The sequence below is a fragment of the Dermacentor variabilis genome, chromosome 8 (assembly GCF_050947875.1).
Source record: "Dermacentor variabilis isolate Ectoservices chromosome 8, ASM5094787v1, whole genome shotgun sequence".
In the NCBI taxonomy this organism is placed as follows: Eukaryota; Metazoa; Arthropoda; class Arachnida; order Ixodida; family Ixodidae; genus Dermacentor; species Dermacentor variabilis.
Window position 1 is genome coordinate 69163566 of NC_134575.1, and position 22772 is coordinate 69186337.

General features: G+C 44.9%; 2 protein-coding genes across 9 annotated transcripts in view; both read right to left on the reverse strand.

Moving 5' to 3' along the window:
• The window catches only part of LOC142591086 (uncharacterized), a 325077-nt gene that overhangs the window by 175225 nt on the left and 127080 nt on the right, over positions 1 to 22772 (reverse strand). The gene's annotated exons all lie outside the window — the stretch shown is intronic.
• LOC142591084 (japanin-like) overlaps positions 1 to 22772 on the reverse strand; it is a 91127-nt gene that overhangs the window by 22875 nt on the left and 45480 nt on the right. For 4 of the 8 annotated variants that reach the window (XM_075703459.1, XM_075703460.1, XM_075703461.1 and 1 more), the window contains 3 exons: positions 8787 to 8857; positions 7859 to 7944; positions 6286 to 6367 (listed from right to left, as the gene is read on the reverse strand). In XM_075703459.1, the coding sequence (XP_075559574.1) occupies positions 6286 to 6367; positions 7859 to 7944; positions 8787 to 8857 (239 nt within the window). The remainder of the gene's footprint in view (positions 1 to 6285; positions 6368 to 7858; positions 7945 to 8786; positions 8858 to 22772) is intronic. The other 4 variants (XM_075703463.1, XM_075703464.1, XM_075703466.1 and 1 more) reach the window with 2 other exon arrangements.

Genomic DNA, 22772 nt, shown 5'->3' on the forward strand with positions numbered 1-22772 from the left:
GAATTTGTAGGCTCGAAATGTCATTTTCTTTTATTTTGTATAGCATAATTCATGTGGTTTTCAGCTATGTTGTGGACGCTCGCGCAATATAGTTTTTTTTTTTGCATTACTCGACTACATGGTCGGCGCTAGTATTCCACCTACTTACTGAAAGAAACAGGTCGAAAATAGCCGAAGGTTTTCGCACGTGGTTCTGATATTCGCTTTGTTCGGGGGCTGTTATGAATAATGATGTGCGTCAGTTACTTCTTCCACAGTTACCTATTTGAGTGGGCGTCATTGCCCATTACAGATTTGCTGATAGCCATCGTGGCCCATTCATGAGGTCGTTTATGCGAGCAAATATACTTATACGTTGCAATATTATTGATCACCGTTAGACTCCCTTCATACGCAAAATGCAATGCATTAGTGCAAAGAAGACATTCATATAAATGCATTGTCTTTTCAAATACATTTTCCTTAAATAAACAGTAAACATTTATACCACCATAAGCACACTGCACCATCAGGATATGATGCTCACACGTGGATGCATCAAAGGCTGCGAAAAAATTGGGCAAGGACAATTGACTCAAGATCAGATTGTATTGTGTTTATTTAAAACTCTTTGTCCTATAAAAAGAGACTACTGTAACAGCAATAGCGAAACCACATTTGTGAGTGGCCGAGCATTATAACGTGTATTGGTTCTCATTCATACAGTTCCCTGTTTATATGGGCCAGTCAGGCATCCCATATTGACTGATTGGTAAATTGAAGCTTCACAATGGATGCTTATGCGTCAAGATATTTTGTTAATGTGAAAAATATTTTACCGTTTTTAGACTGTGCGAAGCATGCTGCACAAAACAAGTACCAGGCAAAAACATTTCTTGAGGGGCAAGGACGCTTACAGCGTACGTAAAAGCTATCGTTGCATTGGGTGCGCATCAAATGTTTTTCAATGGGCATTGCAGTCTTCGTGTACAATCACTGTGTTTGCCTCTGTGAACAATACAATAAAAGTTGCAGTCCTGGCCCAACGGCGGAACCTCGATTCCGATAGCAAGATAGTACAGAGCTATGCATTTCAAGGGTAGTAGTGCAGCGTAGAATGTTGTCGCTACTTTTTCCGCGCTGGAGAGATGAGGTTAGCACACAGAAGAACCGTAGCTAGCTTCCTGATTTTCTTTATTTAATATTCTGCCACCCGAATTGTGCATTTAGGCATTCCACATTACATAACTATGGCGCATGAACAGCACACGCTGCGACCTATCTCTCCATGTCTCTAGCGGGAACTCTCTCCTGGGGCGTCGAGAAGCGCCCGAACACCCCGCCATAGACCAAAAAAAAAGGCCAATCACAACTCTTCGTTAACCAGAACCTATCAGGTCACACAGATTTAAGACGCACACCCAATCGCCGGCGTGTTTCGCCAAGTTTCAGCTCATTGTCAGCCGTCTGCTTAAAGCAGCAACGCCTAAACCAAAGTAAAAAAGAAAACATACTGAAAGCTAGACAGACAGCGGCTTTGCTTTAGAAGAGCTATAACAAAGAATAATGGTTGTCTAGAGGGCAAAAGTGCACAAAGGCGTTGGGAAACATTTATCCAACATTAGGGGATATCAGAAGACGGGGCTTCTGTCGCTAGTACAAAAAGCGGGCTACAACGCTGTCGGCCGGTCGGACCCTTAGACCGAGCTGGTGGTTCGCCACTTGAGATTCCCCTAACAGGCCTGCCTACTTGTGAGCGAAAAGATTATTCCACAGGAACACCGGTAAGAAAGCAATGACCAGTGCTATAGAACAGAGGTATCGAAAAAGCGTAGACAGACGAGTACGCCAGGGTAGCTTTCTCGGCTCTGTGAACTTGTAAATATTCACTTGCTGAATAAATAACGAGCATGTTGTCACCCGTACGAACGCATCTCGCTCGATCACCGCGCGTGCTCTCTGTGAACTCTGGAGTGAGCAAGCACCGCAGCTGCGAGCGAACTTACCTATGTGCTGCCACTCGCTTCAAGGCGTAACAAAGCTGCGAAAACCCAGCGCGCGCGAAGATATCGTAATGAGCGCAATTAAACTCTGTACTTTGATCAGATCACTTTCCAGACAGGACACGCGCGGACGCGCAATACGCAGCCTTTGCCGCAGTTGAACGTGGCAAAAACATTTACGCGAAAGCAGAAACGGCACGCGCTTTGTCAAGGGAAAAAGAAATATTGCATACCATTTTTGGCCTACTCAAATAATGCTTTCACGCGCTTCTACAGTGCTCGTGAGTTAAAATAGAAGCAGTTAAAAGAGTCAGCCAGGCAGTTGCGCATTAGTGTAAGAGACGCGCTGCAAATTTCAGTTAAGAAAACGTCTCGAGACCACCGTAGTGGCTCTCACAGTGAAAGTTAAACTTTCATTTTTAATTGAGACTTCCCAGATCATCATATGAAACGTGTCTAACCATGAAACACGCTCCGGCGCCACAGTACACTAAAATAACACGACTGGTTCTTCAATGACGCTGGCGCACACTTGTCGGCTACAGTGATTAGAGCTTTTTTATTGTTCCAAATGAAAGAAATTAGCTCTCCTCGAATTCCACGGGTCTCTACGTAGAGCTTCTAGGGGCTTATCCCGCAGAACAACTGGCCCTCTTCACGTTCCTTAGAAATGAAATACATCGCTGGGACCGTCGAGGTATCGCGGCCGAACATGTTTTGTACACTGCAAAGCAAGTTCTGCGTTCTTTTTCGGTGAGTTGTATCCTACCTGTTACATTTCGTACAATTTCTGAAGCGGAAAATATCACCCTAGAAGTGCATCAACAACGGTCCATCTTTGAGAACATCGTATAAAATGACGCGGGCTTTGAAGGGCGTTGATAAGGCAATGAACTACTGGCATCACACGAAATAAACTACTGGACGCTCCTCCAACATCACACGAAATCTGCATAAGGCCCATTGATTTTGAAATGTCGCCTTCTACGCCAGTTTCCGATGGTGATTACATCTTCGCTCGCATAAGTGCTATCTTTCAGCAGCACAGCGGTACTGTCCCCTATACAATACTGAGGGTCAGAGACAATGGCACGTACATCCCTCTGATAAATTTCGGGCTCGCTAAGCAAATTCTGCCTAAAGATATTGCCTTGGCTACAATCACTGCTTTAGAAGTTAGTTGCGTTCAGACTTTTGTCGTCGACGATTCCTGTGAGCCTTTCCGGTCTGCCAAATGTACTGAAAACGGCGTTAGGAACATTAACACCCAAAACCTCACTCCTGCGGAGACTCAACACCTTTGCAGTCAATTGCTTTCCTAAAAGGATATATTCGACCTGAACAACCGGACCTTAGGCCAGACGTCACTTGTCAAACATCGTATACATACAGGTGATAATCCACCCATCCACCGGTGACCTTATTGAAGTTCAGCTTCGGAGCATCATGTCATCAAATCGGAAGTAGACAAGATGCGAGCGAAAGACATCAATGAGCCATCCTCAAGGCCCGGGGCGTCCCCTATCGTGCTGGTCAAAAAGAACGACAGCTCATAGAGATTCTGCATGGACTACCGCCACGTCAACCGCATCACGAAGTGCATAACTACCTTGTATCGATGACGCCCTCGACTGCCTATACGAGGCACAGTATTTTTCGTCCATCGACCTACGGTCCGGATATTGGCAAATCGCAGTCGATGATCTAGATCGTGAAAATACCGCCTTTATAACGCGTTATGGGCTTTACCACATCAAAGTTATGCGTTTTGGGCTATGCACTGCTCCGGCTACTTTTGAGCGTATGATGGACTCATTACTCAAAGGATTCAAGTAGTCGACTTGTTTCTGCTATTTAGATGATGTTATTTTATTCTGGCCCTCATTCAGCACACACATTGAGCAGATGTCAGCTGCACTAGCCGTTTTTCGCAAGGCAGATCTACAGCTCAACTCCAAGAAATGTAACTTTGGCCATCGCGAGATTAGTGTTCTTGGACATGTCATCAATGCGACTGGCGTGCGACCGGACCCAGATAAAATTCGCGCCTTCAAAGTGTTCACTGTCTCACGGTCTGCAAAAGATATCCGATGTTTCATGGGCCTTTGCTCTTACTGCCATCACGTTGTTATAAATTTTGGCACCATAGCATGCCGCATGCCGCCGCCTTTTCTCGCCTTACCACAATGCTCACCACCCCACCGATTCTAGGACACTTCGCTACTTCAGCCCCTACGGATGTGCGCACCGCTGCCATTGGCCACGCACTCGGTGCCGTCTTCGCACAAGTTCAACACGGCCATAAACGTATTATCGCGTACGCTAGCCGTCTTTCATCATCTGCGGGTGCAACTACTCTATTACCGAGCGCGAATGGTTGGCCGTTGTGTGGGCAGTGCGAAATTCCGCCCCTATTTATACGGCAGGCCCATTTCCTTTGTAACGGACCCTCACGCTCTCTGTTGGCTTTCGTCCTTAAACGATCCAACAGGGAGGCTTGGACGATGGGCTTTGCGGCTACAAGAGTATTCTTATTCGGTGGTATATAGGTCTGGTAGCTTCCACAAGGACGCCGACTGCTTGTCCCGTTACCCTGTACGCACGCCTGCCAACGCCTACATGGACGCTGCCACAGGTGTTCTTTCCATTTCCCAGCTTTTGGACATGCCCGACGAGCAACGCCATGACGCTACTTTGAGGACTCTCATTGACCGAATGGAATGTGCTACTACTGATTCATCTTTACGGTGGTTCGTTCTCAACGACGGGATACTGTCACCTCATTTTCTTCCTGACGGTTGTCCCCTACACCTTGTCGTTCCTAACAACACCTGGAGCTTCATGATGCCCCAACTGCCGCACACCTTGTATTTGCTCGCACTTACGACCGCGCCGCGTTCGCCGCTGCTTCTACTGTCCTAACCTCGCACGCTCCGTACGGCGCTATGTAGGCGCATGCAAGCCCTGTCATCGCAAAAACCCAGCAACGCTTCCTTCCGGGTACTTACAGCCGACCGACATTCCACCTGAGCCATCCCTTTGAGTGGGTTTGATCTCCATGGCCCTGTTACCGAGTCCAGCTCCAGCAACAGGTGGATCGCGGTCGTTACTGATTACTCGACGCGCTATGCCATCGCTCGGGCACTTCCCACGCACTGCGTAACCGACGTCGCAGGTTTCCTACTCCGGGACATCCTTTTAGTAAATGGCGCGCCGCCACAGCTCCTTACTGACCGCGGCCGCAATTTCCACTCCCAGGTTATCACCGACATCGTATGCTCATGTTCTACTGAGCACAAACTGGCTACCTCCTATCATACCCAGACCAACGGCCTTACTGAGCGACTTAATCAGACCATTACTGACATGCTAAAGAAATACGTTTCACCCGACCACAAGGACTGGGATGTGGCGCTCCCTTATGTCACGTTCGCCTACAATTCATCACGCCACGATACGGCTGCGTATTTCCCCTTTTACTTACTCTTCAGTCGTGACCGTCTATTAGCATTGGATACTTCACTCCTTTTGATACAGGATTGAAGGTCCGAGTGCGCCCGCGATGGCGTCGCCCACGCTGACCATGCGCGGCACCTTGCCTGTACTCGTCTGTTGGCATCGCAGGATCTCAATGGCACGCTTACCCTTTCCCCCAATCGCCGTCATCATGACACATATTTTTCACCAGGCTGTCTGGTGCTACTGTGGTTCTCTTCCGCCGAGCGAGGCTCTCCGAGAAACTCCTTCCGTGCTACAATTGCCTTACCGTGTTCTACGTCAAGTTAACAACGTCACTTACGAGATAATCCCCGAGACCTCGGTCATGCCTCCCGGTTCCAAATTACCTGACGTCGTGCATGTGTCTCGGCTTAAGCCTTACTGTACGCTCACAGACGGCCCCGTCTGATGCACAGGGACGGTGTTTGTTCTGCAGGTGGCAGGGTCACGGCGGGAAAAAAGAACAAGGTCATCGACGGTGAAGACGACGAGGGGGCAACAGGCTCTCTGGGTTATCGGCTGCTGTTCATATACGCCTTGCAAATACACCGTGTAAATAGTTTTATACCAGTGACAATATGGGGTCGAGAACATAAATTAAGCCAATAAAGGCGACTCGAACATCTGTACGCAAGTTTCAGACATGCTGAAAGAAAACCTACACTTTAGTCAGGTACGCTGCAGGTGTTCGTCGGCTAGGGGTGCCAGTGTTTATGGTGGTCGAGATTTCCTCGCAGGAAGTGATATGATTTCGTCTGAGGCAGGACATGTGCCAGTGCAGTAGTGCTTTGGTGCAGGTACCCACCTGTCTGCCAAGGGGACGCTCCGCGTGCGAAAGACATATTCATAAATGGAACACGAACAGCTGCCCGAAATTCCCATGTCGTCTGGAAGAGGGACATCATCAAACAATATGGAGACCAGCAGAATTAATCAATCATGCCTTTATAATTTCGCTTCGTGCTAAAACGTGTGCCCGCGCCGTATCACAGTAATCAACTGTCACACGGTGCCGCTCGCATGCCACGGACTATGCCCTGAATTATTAGCGCGAAGGCGTAATGTTTTTCCTCCTAGTCCGCTGTGAAAACGCACTTTTTGACGGCAATGTATTCAAACAAAGATACCAATCACAACTTCAAACGATCTGCGCTAAGAATAAAGAGTATGATGGCAAGATTATCATGGATAGAATGAGTGTTCAGGTATCGTACAACATACAGATCCACAACCTCCAATCATATGCGTACATGGCAAGGAACGCCAAAACCGCAACTCGGCAATATTATAAAACCTGAGGCCTGGTGCGCACTTATAGTGGGTGATACGACAGACCTGTGGCCGATGATTTCCTGCAAACTACCCCACATCTCAGAGATGTAAAGCAGGGGCACCCACAATACTATCTCCTTTAAATCACCAACGCTAAAGGCGGCTTCGAATATAACCATAACGAGCACTCAGTGAGGAATTCCATGGACTCGAACAACATCTTCTTGAGACAATCATGAATTGTGGCGTTGCGCTACTTGATCAGCACCACCGATTTGCCACCTCCTCAGCTAACCTACGTTTGTTGGCGACGAACAGGCTTGACGTCATAATGCGAGGGCCTCTAGTCGGCTTCTCTGAGACCTTGGATCGTTCACAGCGAATAAAGGGCTACAGGTACCTGTATCGTATCAACAATTAGACGTGCGCACCGGGCCTCACATTTTGCCATAAACGAATGAAAAAAGGAGTGTGCTACATTCTAACTTAGCCGAGCACCGACGTAGGCTTTGCCAACGTTTCCGTAGAGCGTAAGTCCTTGCGATTGTCGTGGCCTCATTTTATGTGTCGCTAGGTGCACAGCATGCGAAGATTGCAGACTTCTTGACAGAGACCTTCGTTCCTGAACTCGATGGGCCTCTAATTGTTGCGGGTAATTGCAACCAAAATACGAATAATTCCCACAATGCCTGGTTCAAGAACTCGGCATGTTATCTGTGTCCAATGCGACTCTCGCGTCTTGCGACTTTGTCATTCGCAACGTATTTTTCGTGTAAAAAAGTGCACCTTCATGTGTTTCAAACAATGTGCGCAAACTGAAGCTTCTTTCCGTATCGGGGCGAACTCCACCAACAGAAAAGCTGGCGCTGCCATTGGCATGACTTGTTTATAAGGGATCACGTGGACAAAGCGATGCTGTGTTAATCACAACCTGCGCTGCAGTTGTGATTAGGTGGGGATGTTTTCGCACTTTAGGTGTCGACTTGACAACAATTCAAAGCACTCTAACAGGTAGTGGACTAGACTGCACATCGATTTGGGGGTAACCTTGTACTGCATCACCGTTGCATAAATTCTGTCCCGTCATGACAGGAGAAGTTACTCACAATGTTACCTACTGTAACTTGAGACACAGTCTTCATTGTGACCCCTTCTCCGGCTTCTCCTATAGCCTTCTTTGGGAGAGTGCGCCCTCGCCGGTAGTTGTTGTGATGAAGAGAAGGAACATTTTGAGACTTCATTGCAATAGCCAAAAAACTGCACTATGATAATAACCGCATTCAATACCACTTAAAAGCTAAATTATACTAAATCATAACCACGATCTGGTTATGAGACAAGCTGTAGTAACGGTAGCAGGAAGTTTGGACTACCGGGCTTTTTTTAAGGTGTGCCTAATTGTAAGTAGTTGGGTGTTTTTGCATTTCACCCCAATTGAAATGCGGCTGCCGTGGCCCAGATTCGATCCCGCGACCTCGTTCTCAGCAGCCCAACATCATAGCCACTAAGCAACCATGGCGGGTCGAAATGTACCATTTACGTGTTTGCTATTCTACATCAGGCTTACTTTCCTACGCCTGCCTAATCGCAGACATCTACTGATAGTTGCTTAGAAAATGATGCGTAACAGATAGAAAACTGAAAGTGTAGGCAGTAGATATTTTGTGAAGTATTATTTAATCCACTAAAATGAAAGTGCTACATTTATCACGACGTAAATTAATATAGTAAAAGGAAGTTGTCTTATTGTTGGAACGCAATACGGCTGAAACTTGAAGTTTTGAATGTCTACAATAGTATACAACACAATATTACAATAACAAGGAATAGCAATAAAGGATACATGACAATTTCTTCTTATAGTTTTTTTTACATTAGGCCTGAATGTTGCCTACTTAATAAATACTTGCTGGAAAAAGCCATTTGCTTTAGTGTAAACAAGTACTTTGGTTGAGCAGTACACTCACATACGACGCGAAGTCGTCCCATTGTACGAACAAAGTTCACCATTGAAATTATACCTTAAGATCTTACCAGTGTGCTCAGTGATATTAATGCTGGATATTATCGGGCTTTCTGGAATGTCTATGAATGTGACGAAAGCCCTGAAATTAAGAAAAAGAAATATTTTCTACGTCAAAATGAAACCTAAGTTTCAAGTTCTTGACAATCATTCAAGATACTACTATATTTCATCTCAAGACAGGATACATCCGCCAACAGTCCTGCTTGCGCTAATAGTGCACTTATGAAAATGAGGCCGCATCACTCTGCTCCTATTGATATTGTCCGACTTTTAGTATGCAAACGCACTTTCATTTATATAGCATAATCCACAATAGATGTAAGCCTACAATAGTAACAGTGGTCACACGGAGCTGGTGCATATCCGTTATATTTCTTTTGTGAGAAATATTTTGAAGAGATCATGCACCGTGTTCAGCTGCAGTCATTCATTGTTATTGTGTGACAGGCGTTCATTTATACACTGAACAAATGTCACAAATGTCATAAAAGAAACTGAATAGCTGTACCTATTATTCCTGAATTACAATAGGTATATGCTACTGCGGCCCAAGAACACGGAACTTGCGACACTTGTAAACTAAGTAGCTACCACACAAGCCGCTCCTCGTGAGTACATTTGGTTCACAAATTTTTTCTCACTGTGCAAGGGAAGCGTATCTACCAAAATTATGAATGGATGAGTTGAAACTAGACACCAATCTCGTACTCGAGTGAAATGTTAGTTAATATCCTGATCACAAACAAACTTTCCAAAGAAAGCACACGCAGCTCTGGTAGAGTGCTTATAGTCAGTGAATGAGGAGGTATGTCATACTGTCATGGCAGCCAAGAATTTTGCAACACGTCCATTTCTCTTACCGTATTTCATCTCGTAGAACCTCACCATAAGAGAACCGCTATGTATCTCTAAAAGTCATATTTCAGTTAAGCTAATTATTACATACACAACATCAGCGAAACATCGCGCTTTATGTCAGACAGGAAATCCATAGTTTGAAGAGGCTTCCCTATTTGGGCCTAGTGCAGCACGCATTTCCCAAGTCAATTGTAAAACTGCGGAATTCTTTTGAAAAACAACACCTAATTATTGCTAAAACTTGAATTCTCACTTGAGGGGAGGTTGTACCTAGAGAACAGTTAGACAGTCTCTTGTGGCATTGTTAATGAACCTGCTTCCACTTTAGGCCCATCGCTCGCTCGTGTGATCCAGGCGCAAGTTGGTTAGGCGCTCCCGCCTCCCTTCAACCACCACCTGTAAAGGCACGTTCACACCGAAGGCTGAGCGGACAAGCGGACAAGCGGATCCGGCCAAGCGGCCGCGGATTTTCCGCTTTGCGGAAAATACGCAGCCGCTTGGCCGGATCGCGCCCGGACCGATTTTTTCCGCGCGGATAAGTTGGCCGCTTTGGCCGCAGCCAATGAGAACCTGACACTGCGGAAGCGCTGGTGAAGGAATGTAAACGAATATCTTTCTCTGGGCTTTTCGCTTTTTTTATTCAAAAGCGCCAAAACGGCAAGTTGGGCCAGTTGGTTGGGATTCATAGTAAGCTTTGTTACAGCGCAACACAAGACAAGGACAAAAGAAGGTATAAAACGACGACATGGCGCCGTGTCGTCGTTTTATACCATCTTTTGTCCTTGTCTTGTGTTGCGCTGTAATAAATCTTAAAAATTGACTAGACGAGTGGCGAGTAAAATGCCAACGATCTCGTCTTCTTCGTCTGAGCTCATCATTTTGCAGAAGTAAATAGTGGACGGGAGCGTGCCGACCCACGAAGAAAAAAATATCGAAAGTGTGCGCACAAACCCAAAGTGCCGTGACATGGCGGCACGTCCCTGAAATTGTTAAAGAAATTGCGAGATGCCCCGCCTTCCCCGCGGCGCGGATAGCCAGACAATACGGCCGGTCTGAACAGGCGCGGCCGCTCGCCGCCTCGGCGTTTTGAAAATCCGCTTGTCCGCTTAGACGCTCCGCTTTCGGTGTGAATATGCCTTAACTCCACCTCTGACTTACGCTGCCGCTCTCAAGTGAACTCATGCGTGACCAATGCCTACTACTTCCCCACCAGCCACCAGTTCATACGAGTTGTCATGCCCGGTAGGCCCTTTTGCGTACGGTTGCCACCTTCCACCCATAATATGAACCAATGGCGTACTCATAATAACCACCCCATCTGTTTCGCCTGCGGTTTTTCGTGGATTTCTTGCGCGTTTCTGTCGCCGCCATGTACGTTATTTTCCTCAACATGCACCGAAACTTAGCTACCTTCCCAGCAACCTTCGCACAGTTGTATCCCTGACAGATCATGCTGTATTTTACGGTGCTCCGCCTTCAGCTCATGTCAGTCTCCTTCTCATCGCCACCGTTGCAGTTGACTGATAGTTTGCCGATCCATTTCTGTTCAAGAAGTAAACTGATAGCCAAAGTTGCCGAGGCAAGACTGTGTCGTCGTCAATATTGCGAAGGCCTCATCTTTCTCCTCCTAACAAAATCGCAGTTTTTGTCGCAAGCGTGGCGCCAAGCGCTTTTGTCGAAACAGGGGCTGCCGTTTCTGTCATAAGACGTGCCGAAAACTCAACAAGTTAATATTTCTGTTCTCGATTCTTCACTATGCACGGCATGCTTCCAGTAAGTCAAACCTTCGGCCGCATGTACCACTCATGTTATTATTGAGGATGTACTATATTTTGTTACATTCAACGTTCTCTGCCATGAGTAACATGACATAGAAAATTGACCATGATAACATGACAAAGAAACAAGGTTCCCTCGCTTCTTTCGACATCGGCTGGCCTTTCCTCTGAAGCGCAACAGCGGTTCTTTACCCTACTGACACCGGTCACAGTGCACCGCTGCGCCAGCGTTCATACTGTCCTTCCGCAGTCTAACGCCGTGTCATTGACGAAGATGTTGAAGACATGCTCAAACGATGTGTGATCCAGCCATTCCACAGTGAGTGGTCGTCTCCGCTCTTACCGGTGCGGAAAAAGTATGGCTGAATCAGATTTTGAGTCGATTACCTCCGACTAAACAACGTTACCCGTGAGGAAGTTTATCATTTACCGCGCATCGATGACGCTCTAGAATGCCTGCCAGGACCTCAGTTCTCTCCGCTGGATGTGCGCTCCGGGTAGTGGCAAGTGCCAATGGCTGAAGGTGACCATGCAGAAAAGTCACACATGCCTTTGATTCTTAGGATGATATTGTGGTTTTTTTCTACAGGTGCCGAATCGCGTCTGTAGAGCTCAAATCGCATTGTAGAGTTCACCATGCCCACGGCTCTAAAGAAACAACAGAGCTTTATCGGTTTGTCTTCCTATCTCCGTCGTTTCATCCATAATTTCGCTTTGATCATCGCCCCCTTGACGCTGCTTATTATTGCCACGTCCAACTCCTTGGCTTGGAATTCTGAGTGTAACGGCTCATTTACAAGAATACCCCACGGTAATATATACATTAACGATAAGAAAGAAAACTGAGGGGCCAAAGTTTTTTTATTCATATCATAAGAAGCCAACAACGGCAACAGAGACAGCATACGAGAAATTTATTTTATTGTTTACTGAAGCGAATAAAATAATTATTAAATGAAAATGAAAGCGTATGAAAAGATGTCCGCGCCCGTTCCTCCCTGTCAGACTGGATATACGGCGAAGCTCGTGCAGAGGTTATAGAAGTACCAACACCCCATCGGATATTACACTACGCTACGCAAGCTCCGTCACCAGAAACGGCGTGCGTCATGCGCGCACGCAAGTAGGGAAAAGTGCAGCATATATTCGCATTCTTCAAGGCCGTCCGCACAGCGCAAGTGCCTTATTCAACTAACTTATGGTTTAAATGTAAATTTCGTCAGAAAAGCGTAAAGTACAACTTACACACACACTGCTGAAATGATAATTTCGGATTGCAATCCGGATATACGGGATGACATAACTTTGTTGATTAGAAAAAGCTTGGTGATTAGAAAAAGCCCAGTGGGAGCGGCAGTGCGGCGTTGAACATGTTCAAACATGCGTGGATTATCTTGCAGATTGTGCCGCTTATGACTGCCTCGCAAGGAATGACCTACGGACTTGCTGCCTTGCCTGAATCATCATTCATCATTCACTGTGACATCACCGAGGAAAGCCTTTGTATACACCCCGGCAGGGTCACGTCACCAGACGCCGGACGTGTAAAAGCGCCCCTGCATCGACCCGTCTGCAGTGGGAGCGGTGGTACAGCGTGGAACATGTCGTTCAAACCTGCGCGGATTATCGTGCAGTTTGGATATTACACTTCTGTATCACATTTTTGCTCAAATGATCCTTTTCTTGCAATACTGCCGGTCCCAGTAAACATTTTTAAAGCGTTCAGTGTGTTATGGTCACGTCTTTCGCTTATGCTATCCGGGGACGTTGAAACCAATCCGGGTCCAACAACAGAGGTGTTATTGCAGCAAATCCTGGACAAGCAGACGCAGATGGAAGCTAGACTAGCTGGCATTGAACTAAAACTACAATCTTTCTCCGAGCTGTGCGGTAAGTTAACCACCCTTGAAAGTACTGTTCAACATCTTCATCGCATAGTAGACCAACACCAACAAAGACTGATTGAATTGGAAGACAGAGCGTGAAGAAATAAACTGATTGTTTTCGGTGTTCCGGAGAGCATTAAAGAAACAAGACAGGATATTGAAGAAAAAGTGTTCAAAGGAATATTTTCTGGTACCCTTGGCGTGGCTATTTCTCTGGTGGAGCGCATTCACAGGATTGTTCATAGGAAAAAAGAAGGACACAGACCAGTAATTATGAAGTTATATGTCTATAATGAAAAGTCAGCCATATTCAAACAATGCAGCAAACTGAAAAGGATCAATTACAGTGTCTCTGACGACTTCTCTCGGGAAACGGCGCAAAAAATGGACATTGCTATGGCGATCAGCGCAAGAAGAAAAGCGCAATGGGGCAAGGATTAAGCTGGTCCACGGTAAACGTTTTATCGATCGTGCCGCTTATACGTGGGATTCGCAGTCTAACATGCGTGTGAGGCATGCGAACAACCAAGATGTTGAATGGCTTCACCGGGACTGACGTGACCAGTGTGAGACCAGATTACCGAACGAAAATGCTCGAACTCACATACATTGCCTAACGCTTTTAATGTAAATTCTCGCAGCTTACTGAACAAAATTGTTCATTTTAACTGGCTCATAGAAACTCACCACCCTTCTATAATATCTGTGACCGAAACTCGGCTCAATAACTGAATCTTAGATGAAGAATTTGTACTACCTGGTTATTGCGTCTTGAGAAAAGATAGATCGGCCGGTCGCGGTGGCGGTGCGGCCTTATTTATTAAAGACGGCATCGAATTTATCGACCCGAGCTTCCAGAAACTGAGGCAGTTTGGTGAAAAGTTAATATTTCCTTCTCAACGTTGGTTACAGGTGTTATATATCGTTCTCCATATGACGATTACAATGTGCTTCCTGCTCTGAATGATTATATCGCAGCCCATAGATTAGATAACTACAAAATGATTTTGTATGGGGACTTCAATTTCCCATTCATAAATTGGGCTTCACTCGTATCGACTAGTCGCGAAAATGTACAGTGTGACTTGCTGATTGACGTAGCAGTTTCGAGTATTCACAAGTTGTCCACTCTCCTACGCGTGGTGACTCATTGCTGGATCTTGTGGTTTTTAATGTGCAGTTGGTTAAATGTGGGTTCGAAGGTGAGGCCGGTGATGGTCTGTCTGATCACAAGGCAGTCGTTCTTAAATTGAATATTGCACTTACACGAAAAAGACCAGAATACAGGATGATTACTGACTTCACTTGTGCTCATGATGTCATAATACTTTGTGCTTTGGCGTCACATTTTGATTTTTTACTTCGTAGTGAACCCTGTAATATTGACATGTTGGTCGAGCGATTTTATAAAGTTGTGCATGACTTTCTGTGTAGCTTTGTACCCAAGAAGTGTGTTAAATGAAATCCCAAACCTATCTGGCTCAGCAGGTAAGTTATCCAACTTGTTCGTCGCATAAAGAGACTTCACAAGCGATGTAAGTCACAGCATATAAGTGATGGTGCGCTTCTAGCTTCCTTGAAAACAGCTCTACGAACCAAAGTGCACGACGCTAGGAAATTTTGTTTTGAGAAGATAATGACAACATTCATGCAAATCAACCCACACAAATTCTGAAAAACAATTACTCCGTCTGGTGGCTGTTCTTCATCCTTTGTTATTATTGGTAAACCATGTTCTAACCCTCCTGTTAACTCTGAAGCTTTTAATAAATATTTTAAATCGGTATTTGACAGCGACAACGACACTAGGCCGATGTTTAGTCTAGTCACTGAATTTCCATCATTTCCGAAGTTGGATATAAGTTATAACGGAGTCCTGAACCTTTGTTGCCAATTGACAAGACCAAAAGTGCTGGAGCCGACAGCATACCTAACGTGTTTCTAAATGTTCTGAGTGGTGTGCCCGGTACTTCACTATCATTTTCCAAAAATCCCTTCAAACTGACACTGTTCCACAAACCTGGAAAATAGCTAATATAGTACGAGTACTTAAGTCTGGTAACAAACAAGGTCTCTCCAATTATAGATCGATTTCGTTAATATGCACTTGCTCCAAGGTATTAGTACACATTAATCATAAACATATTGTCTTGTACTTGTATACGAATAATCTTCTGTCTAATAATCAGCATGGTTTCCGGGCGGGGTTTTCTATTCTCACGCAGTTAATTGAATTCACACACGAGATTGCATCATGCCTAAAGCATCGCGGTCTGATGAACGCCATTTTTATCGAATACTCAAAAGCATTCGATTTCGTTTGTCATAGTAAGCTCATTACTAAACTCGGTGCCTTTTTCGAAGCAACTCATGGCGTCCGACTACTAGGCTGGATTAAGGACTACTTGTTATTAAGATCACAGTTTGTCACATTTAATCATTCTCAATCAACTTCTGTCTATATAACATCTGGCGTCCCGCAGGGATCAGTTCTAGGGCAACTTTTATTTCCCATTTACATTAATGACGTCGTCCAAATAACTAATAACACGATCGTTAAATTCTGTTTATATGCAGATGACTGCGTTCTGTATTCAAATATAAATAATGCATGCGACCAGCTTACTCTAAATAATGTGTTTTCTTCATTCTGTGAATAAAGCAACACATGGAATATGAGGTTAAACTTGAGATAAACTGTATCGACGACATTGACTAATAAGAAAAATTCTTTTCTTTTTTCGTACACTAGCAACACACATCAACTAACGCAGGTGAAAGAGTTGAAGTACCTAGGTGTAACATTCGGTTCAAACTTGAATTGGTCTAAGCATGTAGATTTAACTTGCTCCAAGGCACTCAGGAAACTCGGCTTCTTAAAACGTACCTTAAGAGATGCAACCAGAAAATGCAAGCTGACGGAGTACAAATCTTTAGTAGGGCCTGTACTTGAATATTCACTGACGGTCTGGTCGCCACACTTCGCCAAAGACATCATTAAACTTGAAAATGTGCAAAAAAAGCTATAAGATTTATATACAAGCGTTATGACCGTCACTTCCCGCCAACAGTTCACAACCGCACGTTATCACTCGTCACACTTCAGCGCAGATGCATATAATGATCGCATTATCCTACTTCACAAGATTATCAACGAGCGTATTTATGTTGACGCTCCCTTTTCTTTTGCCATTTCTTCAGCAAGTGTCACTGGCCATACCAACCCGCTTAACATCGTGCCGTTTATGGCATTTTTAGACAGCTTCAAATTTTCATTTTTTCCTTTCACAATCGAATTGTGGAACGATTTAGATGGCACATTACGTGAGATGTCTGTATATGATTTTGTGCGATAATTGCCTAATCATGTATTTTCTTTATGATACTGTACTATTTTCTCTGTAAATCTTCGCACTCATATTTGTAATCATGCACTTTCCTATTATTGTTTATGTATAATCTTCTATACCACTCCTGCTATGTCCCAATTCATAGGATAGCAGTATTGTAAATAAAAAATAAAATTCTTTTAACCCATTCTCGCTCACTTCGACCCAGCTTCCCCAACTGAGGTCCATACATATGCTAGTGGCTATGGAATTGGCGCGTTGTTAGATCAGTGTCAAGGTGGGCGTCACAAAGTTATTGCGTACGCAAGTCGGCTGCATTCCACACGCTGAAGGCAATTACTCCATTACAGAGCGTGAGTGCCTCGGACTCCTCTGAGCAGTGAGGAAATTCTGGCTTTACTTATACGGTCGACCTTTCACTATTACCACGGACCATCACGCTCTCTGTTGGCTCTCGACACTTAGGATCCTATGGGTCGTCTAGGTCGCTGGGCACTACGTCTTCTAGAATTCACCCAGAAAATGGTGTACGTGTCCGGTAGGCTACACCAGGATTCCGACTGTTTGCATCAGCACCCCGTCGATATCGAACTGTTGGAATATTCACGCTCTCCGCTTTCCACCACATCGGCGAGGAGTAAGCATGGGATGCATCCTTGTGCGACCTCATCCCTTCCTCCGTTCGGACCCGCCAGACCCCTTCCTTAGCTTGTTCCTCATTTTGGACGGCATCCTATACCGCCCAAATGTGCACACAAAATGACAGGAACTGCTGATAATCGTTCCTTTTAATCTCCGGGCAAATGTACTCGCACAATTCCATGATGTCCGCACCGATGGCCACCTGAGTGTTTCAGGGACCTACGACCGTGTTCGCTGACTATTTTTCTGGCCTGGACTCTACCGTACCTTGTGACATTATGCCCCTGTTTGCGAACCATGCCAACATGCCAAGACTGCTTTGCCTCCGGCCGCGACCTTCCAGTCAATTGACCTCGACCTGTTGGACGCTTTCCCTGCCTCCAGAGCTGAAATAAGTACATCGCCTTTGCAACGGATTAATCAAACCACTATGCCGTCACACGAGCCATCCAGACTAGTTGTGCTACCAACGTCGCAGACTTCCTGACGTCATCTTACACCACGGAGCTCCACGCCAGCTTCTCACATACAGGGGCCGCTACTTTTTACCTCGGGTTATTGAAGATCTACTTCACTCTTGTGCCGCGAAAGACAAGTTCACGACAGCATGCCACCATCATCCGAACGGCCTCGCTTAACGCCTGAACTGAACACTTAGAGATGTGATCTCCATGTTTGTCTACTCAGAGCATCGTGACTGAGACGCCGCGCTTCCATTTGTGATGTTCGCGTATAACTCGTCACGTCGCGAGACCGTTCTCTACTCCCCCTTTTGTCTCCTTTTTGGTCATGACCCGAAATTGCCTTTCGAACACTCCTGCCAACTGCTCTCGAGTCCCCGTTGGAGTACGCTCGCGATGCCATAGCTAAGGCCACCCAGGCACGTCAGATTGACGTACATCGCCTTTCTGAGTCGCAAACAAGACGTAAGTCTCTTTACAACAACCGCCATCTTTCTGTCCAATTCTCTGCCGGTGACGTCGTCCTCCTTTGGTCTCCTTCAAGGCGTGTCGGCCTATCGGGAAAACTGCTGTCGCGATACTCCGGCCCTTACCGCGTCGTCCGACAGCTCAGTGATGTCACTTATGAAGTAGCTACAGCCGATGCTTCTCCTTTGTCCACGTCAACTGATATTGTCCACGTGGGTCGTCTGTGAGCCATATCATGCGGCCACAATCTAGAAGACACAATGTCGGCGCTTTTGCCGCCGGGGGTTATGTAACAGTGCCACGAGAGGGACAAAGACGATGACCACTAACCAGACGGAAGAGACGACGTAGTGGCCTACGCCGCTACGTTCCGCCCTACTGGATGTGCCGGCCATATCTTCTGCAGAGTAAACACGGTCCACTAAACCTTATATCTCTGCCCGTTTAAATATCTTAGAATACCAAGATTTTCTATCATAGGCTAATGTGCCATGTTTCAAAATGTGTTACAAAGAGTGAAAAATCACGTGCTTGAGGTGACATAACAGGAAATACTCTTCTGGCCGCAGAACCTAATGCATTCGGCAGTCTGAAGAGCAAGTTTCTTGCGAAACACAAAATTTGAGAGTGTACAGGTGGATTACGACTGCATGGCCAAGCAGCAGCTGGTAAAAACTAGACTGCGATGAGGCACTGCAAGCCTGCCAAAAGATGCCATAACCGAATCAGCCGAGTCTGTTGACTGACGCGAAGGGCAATATGGAGCTCCGTGGCTGCATCCACGAGTTCTTCTGACATACGTCGCCTGAGGGTGCGTCCTAAAACCGAACAATGCCGGTACCACTGCACTTTGAGCGCGTCCCACAACTCTGGGTCAAATCCAGAAAGACACGCGCGCAAGACTCTTGAGAAAGAAGAGCGCGAGCGCGCGTCATCTAGAATGCCGATCGCGAGGCGCCAAGGTTTTGCTAATGAGGAAGGAGGGAAGCAGACCTGAAGCATGGCTGGCCTATGATTGGAAATATAAGCAGACAATGAAGGTAATGTTATCACATCAGACTGTGGGACACACTGGGCAAAATTGCTTGGTATAAAGAAACGATCTATCATGCTAGATGAAAGAAAGTAAGAAAGAAAGAAAATTTATGAAAGAGTCGATGTGCATCCAGCACTGAAGAGTGCTGAACTGGACGACGCAACTCCCGTGGGTTCCAGTCAGGTAAACGCAATCCCTGGCCTTGTACGTCAGCTCGCGTGTATATAACATAATTAACCCTCTCAGATGCATAAGCGAATGAGCCAATAAATTAACGATGTATTGTATTTGTTTCTTTATTTGGGCCTATGAAACAATAAAGAAAGACTTGTCGAAAACACATTTGTGATAGCTTATATGTTATCTTTTGGGACATATGTATCCCTGTGTATCTTAAGGGGGGTGAACATTTACGTGGGCTTCTTAGCGAATCCCGTAGTAAAACTCCATGAAGCAAGAACTTGCAGTATGGAAGCGCAAGTGTACATTCCAACTGTTGCAACAGGTAAATACGCGGCGCTCGAGGATTGGTGCGGGGGAAATTTTTGTCTGGCGCACATTCTTATGCGCCTATACATCTGCGCAAGGCTTGTGCTCCGGTTTCAGCTCAAAGAGCTTCGATAAGTACCTGCGCGTCTACTTTGCAAGACTACAGCGATGGCAGAGCGGGTATAGTGGGCTCTTCATCTTGGAGTTCGATCTGCCTGATGTAGACAATGTTGTTTCCAATATGCAGGAATTCAAACAATACTCAATGTCAGTATTTTATTTCTTACTTTCTGTCCACTTCTTAAGTTACCTTTGAGCAGACAGGACGTGATAGTTCAACTGAAGGTTGACTACTAGAAAAGCCTTGATTTTTGCCGATGTTACCAAATGTTTCCATTTTCTCCGCATGCAGAATTATTTTCATTGCAAGCATTTTTACAAAAGTATCCAACTTCATAGCAGAAAAAAAAATTTTTATGAAGCTCCGCCAGTTGTTTGCACGAGGGAATAGACTTTATTTGCCGGCATCACACGCGGTATTGAACAGTGATTCACCGTTTTGTACGTCTTTTTTCACAGTATCACCCTTTTACTGCACACTGTTTTTGTGAGTAGGAGTTGCGAGATTTTTGGCGGACATACCTTCCTTTTTTCACTATTTTAGTGGCTTTGAATATTCTGATTTCTCTGGGCTGTCTGCGTCTATTCCTGTACCAACGTTGTCAAAATAGTGTTTGTCAAGCTGCCAAACAGACCCATTGTCGTTCGCGCCCAACAATACCTTATGGAAACTTTACTGCTAATACGAGGTATTTGCGGAGTTTTCTTGTCGTAATGTCAAAAATATAAGCTTATCTAAAATAAACCAGCCATACGTGAAGGCACAAAGTATTCAAATTTATTCATTTCAAGCTGCTATAAATATGTCTGAAGCATTCCCGGTTGTCGATACTATCAGGGAATCGATTCCCAGGAAATGACATGTATTTTTGGGTAGTAACAATTTTCTGTTCTTGAGGGGGCTGTAAAAATCGCGCCTATAGAGCAGCCTAAATATTTGTAAACTCGGCAAGGGCAATAAACGAGAAAGCAAAGTACCCGAAGCTTCAACGCTGTGCTGAAGGCGGGACTGTTTCATTGCATTCTTTCTCGTCAGTATTCAGACGACGCATCTTGAAAGTTTATCTTACATTATTTACTAAGTTTAGATGCGAAACGTGCAAACTACCGTAATAAATTTACTACGATAGCAATAACTCATTGGCTGGAATAAACAGCGTCGTCAATTTATTTTCGAATGTTTCATGCACGTCAAATTGTATCCCTTTTTATGGCACATTTTTGTGGCACAGAAACCAATAAACCTTGAATAACCTACGGATGTTGTATCCATACTGTACTGGTATTAACACTTCTTTTGAACGGTATATAACCATACAGCTAGACAGCATTATTAGCTTGCTATAGTGGCACAGTGACACCGCACCCTCCTGCATCGTCCTGTAAAACTTCTGCAACAGTGCGAAAAGCCGGCAAACAGCTTGTTCGTATGTCGATTAAACAGTAGAAGACACGGTAAGAAAAAGTAGAAAAAACTCTGCGGCAAAGCCAGCCATTTGCATTCCTTCCTGTGAATCTTTCCATCTTTTAAGTACACATAATTCTGGCAAGTCCACAACTAATCAAGTGTGCAGAAATATTCATGCCTTACATATTTTTATAACAATTTCTAATAAGCTTGTAATCGCGTTTATTAGCGTGTAAACCGACAGAATAATATCCTCTGCGATTACTGCGTTCAAAAGTAATGAAGTATCATGCTACCTGCAAGAACATTTCACCCTAAACACTTTAAAAAAATCGGCATTTAAACTATATGCAATAGGCAGTTTCGTCAATGGAGGGTCGCAAGCATCTATTTTGCAATGACACATTTATATATTGCTATTTTTACCTACCCAGAGGGAAGAAAAACCACAAATCTCTTGACAACGAAATTGTTCTTCAATTTATTCACCTACCCCATTCATATGGCAACCTGGTGCTCGCACAAGGTGAGGGGTTGGATTGGCAGCCGTGAGAGTATTTTCGATTAGAATAACAGGTAAAAATGCTATTGCACTTAGATTTAGTTCAGCACCATATATTTAACCATTAAAATTTCAATAGTTATTTCATAATGGGGCATGCAAATGCAAAATATAACAAGTGATAATAACACCAACCGAAAGCACAGGGCACAACTAAAGAACAAGTATCTTTTCTGATGCTTCAACTGTTGAAAACATGCACTGCGTCCATATGTACTGTTCAATGGCACTGCACAAATAAGCATGATCAGTCATAAGCACTCTATCAGGTAGCTGGTTTAACAGATCTTTGAATTTTAAAAGACTTGCATGCTCGTACTAAATAATGAACGCAGAAGAAGGAAAACCTTTTCAGGAGTTGTACCTTCTGGCAAATATGAGTGGGCCATGAGCAGCAGAGAGATTATTAGGGGGCATTGCTTAACACCGCTTATGAAAGAAGGATGAAAGTGAACAGGCTTGTAATACATTACCTCGTGCTACCTCGTGGCGGAACGACGAGCAAGTCAATTGGTGGTAGAACAATTAAATTCAACCGTAGCTTTTTTGTAAGACGAAACATACCACGTGCGAGTTGGAGGCTCAGGCACAACAAATATGCAGGAATACTACAAGTACTACAGCATATGGTGTACTGCTACATATGGGCAAGCAATCTTATACAGAAATGAAGAATGATGCAACAAGCTCTCGACGAATTGCAGATTTTCTTAGCCAGTCTGGCCTCTCGCTTCCTGAGGTAAGATTACGTCGACGTCTGAAATAAGACTAGAATCAAGACCTACCCATTATTGTACGTTGTGATTCATGTAGCTGGACAAATATATCTGCAAGTCAGAAATGTCACTTTCCTGCAAAGTCTATAAAGTCTGGAACTCCTTATAAATAGACGATATGCATTTTTCAGCTCAAATGTCAGTTCGCCCTTTATATTTA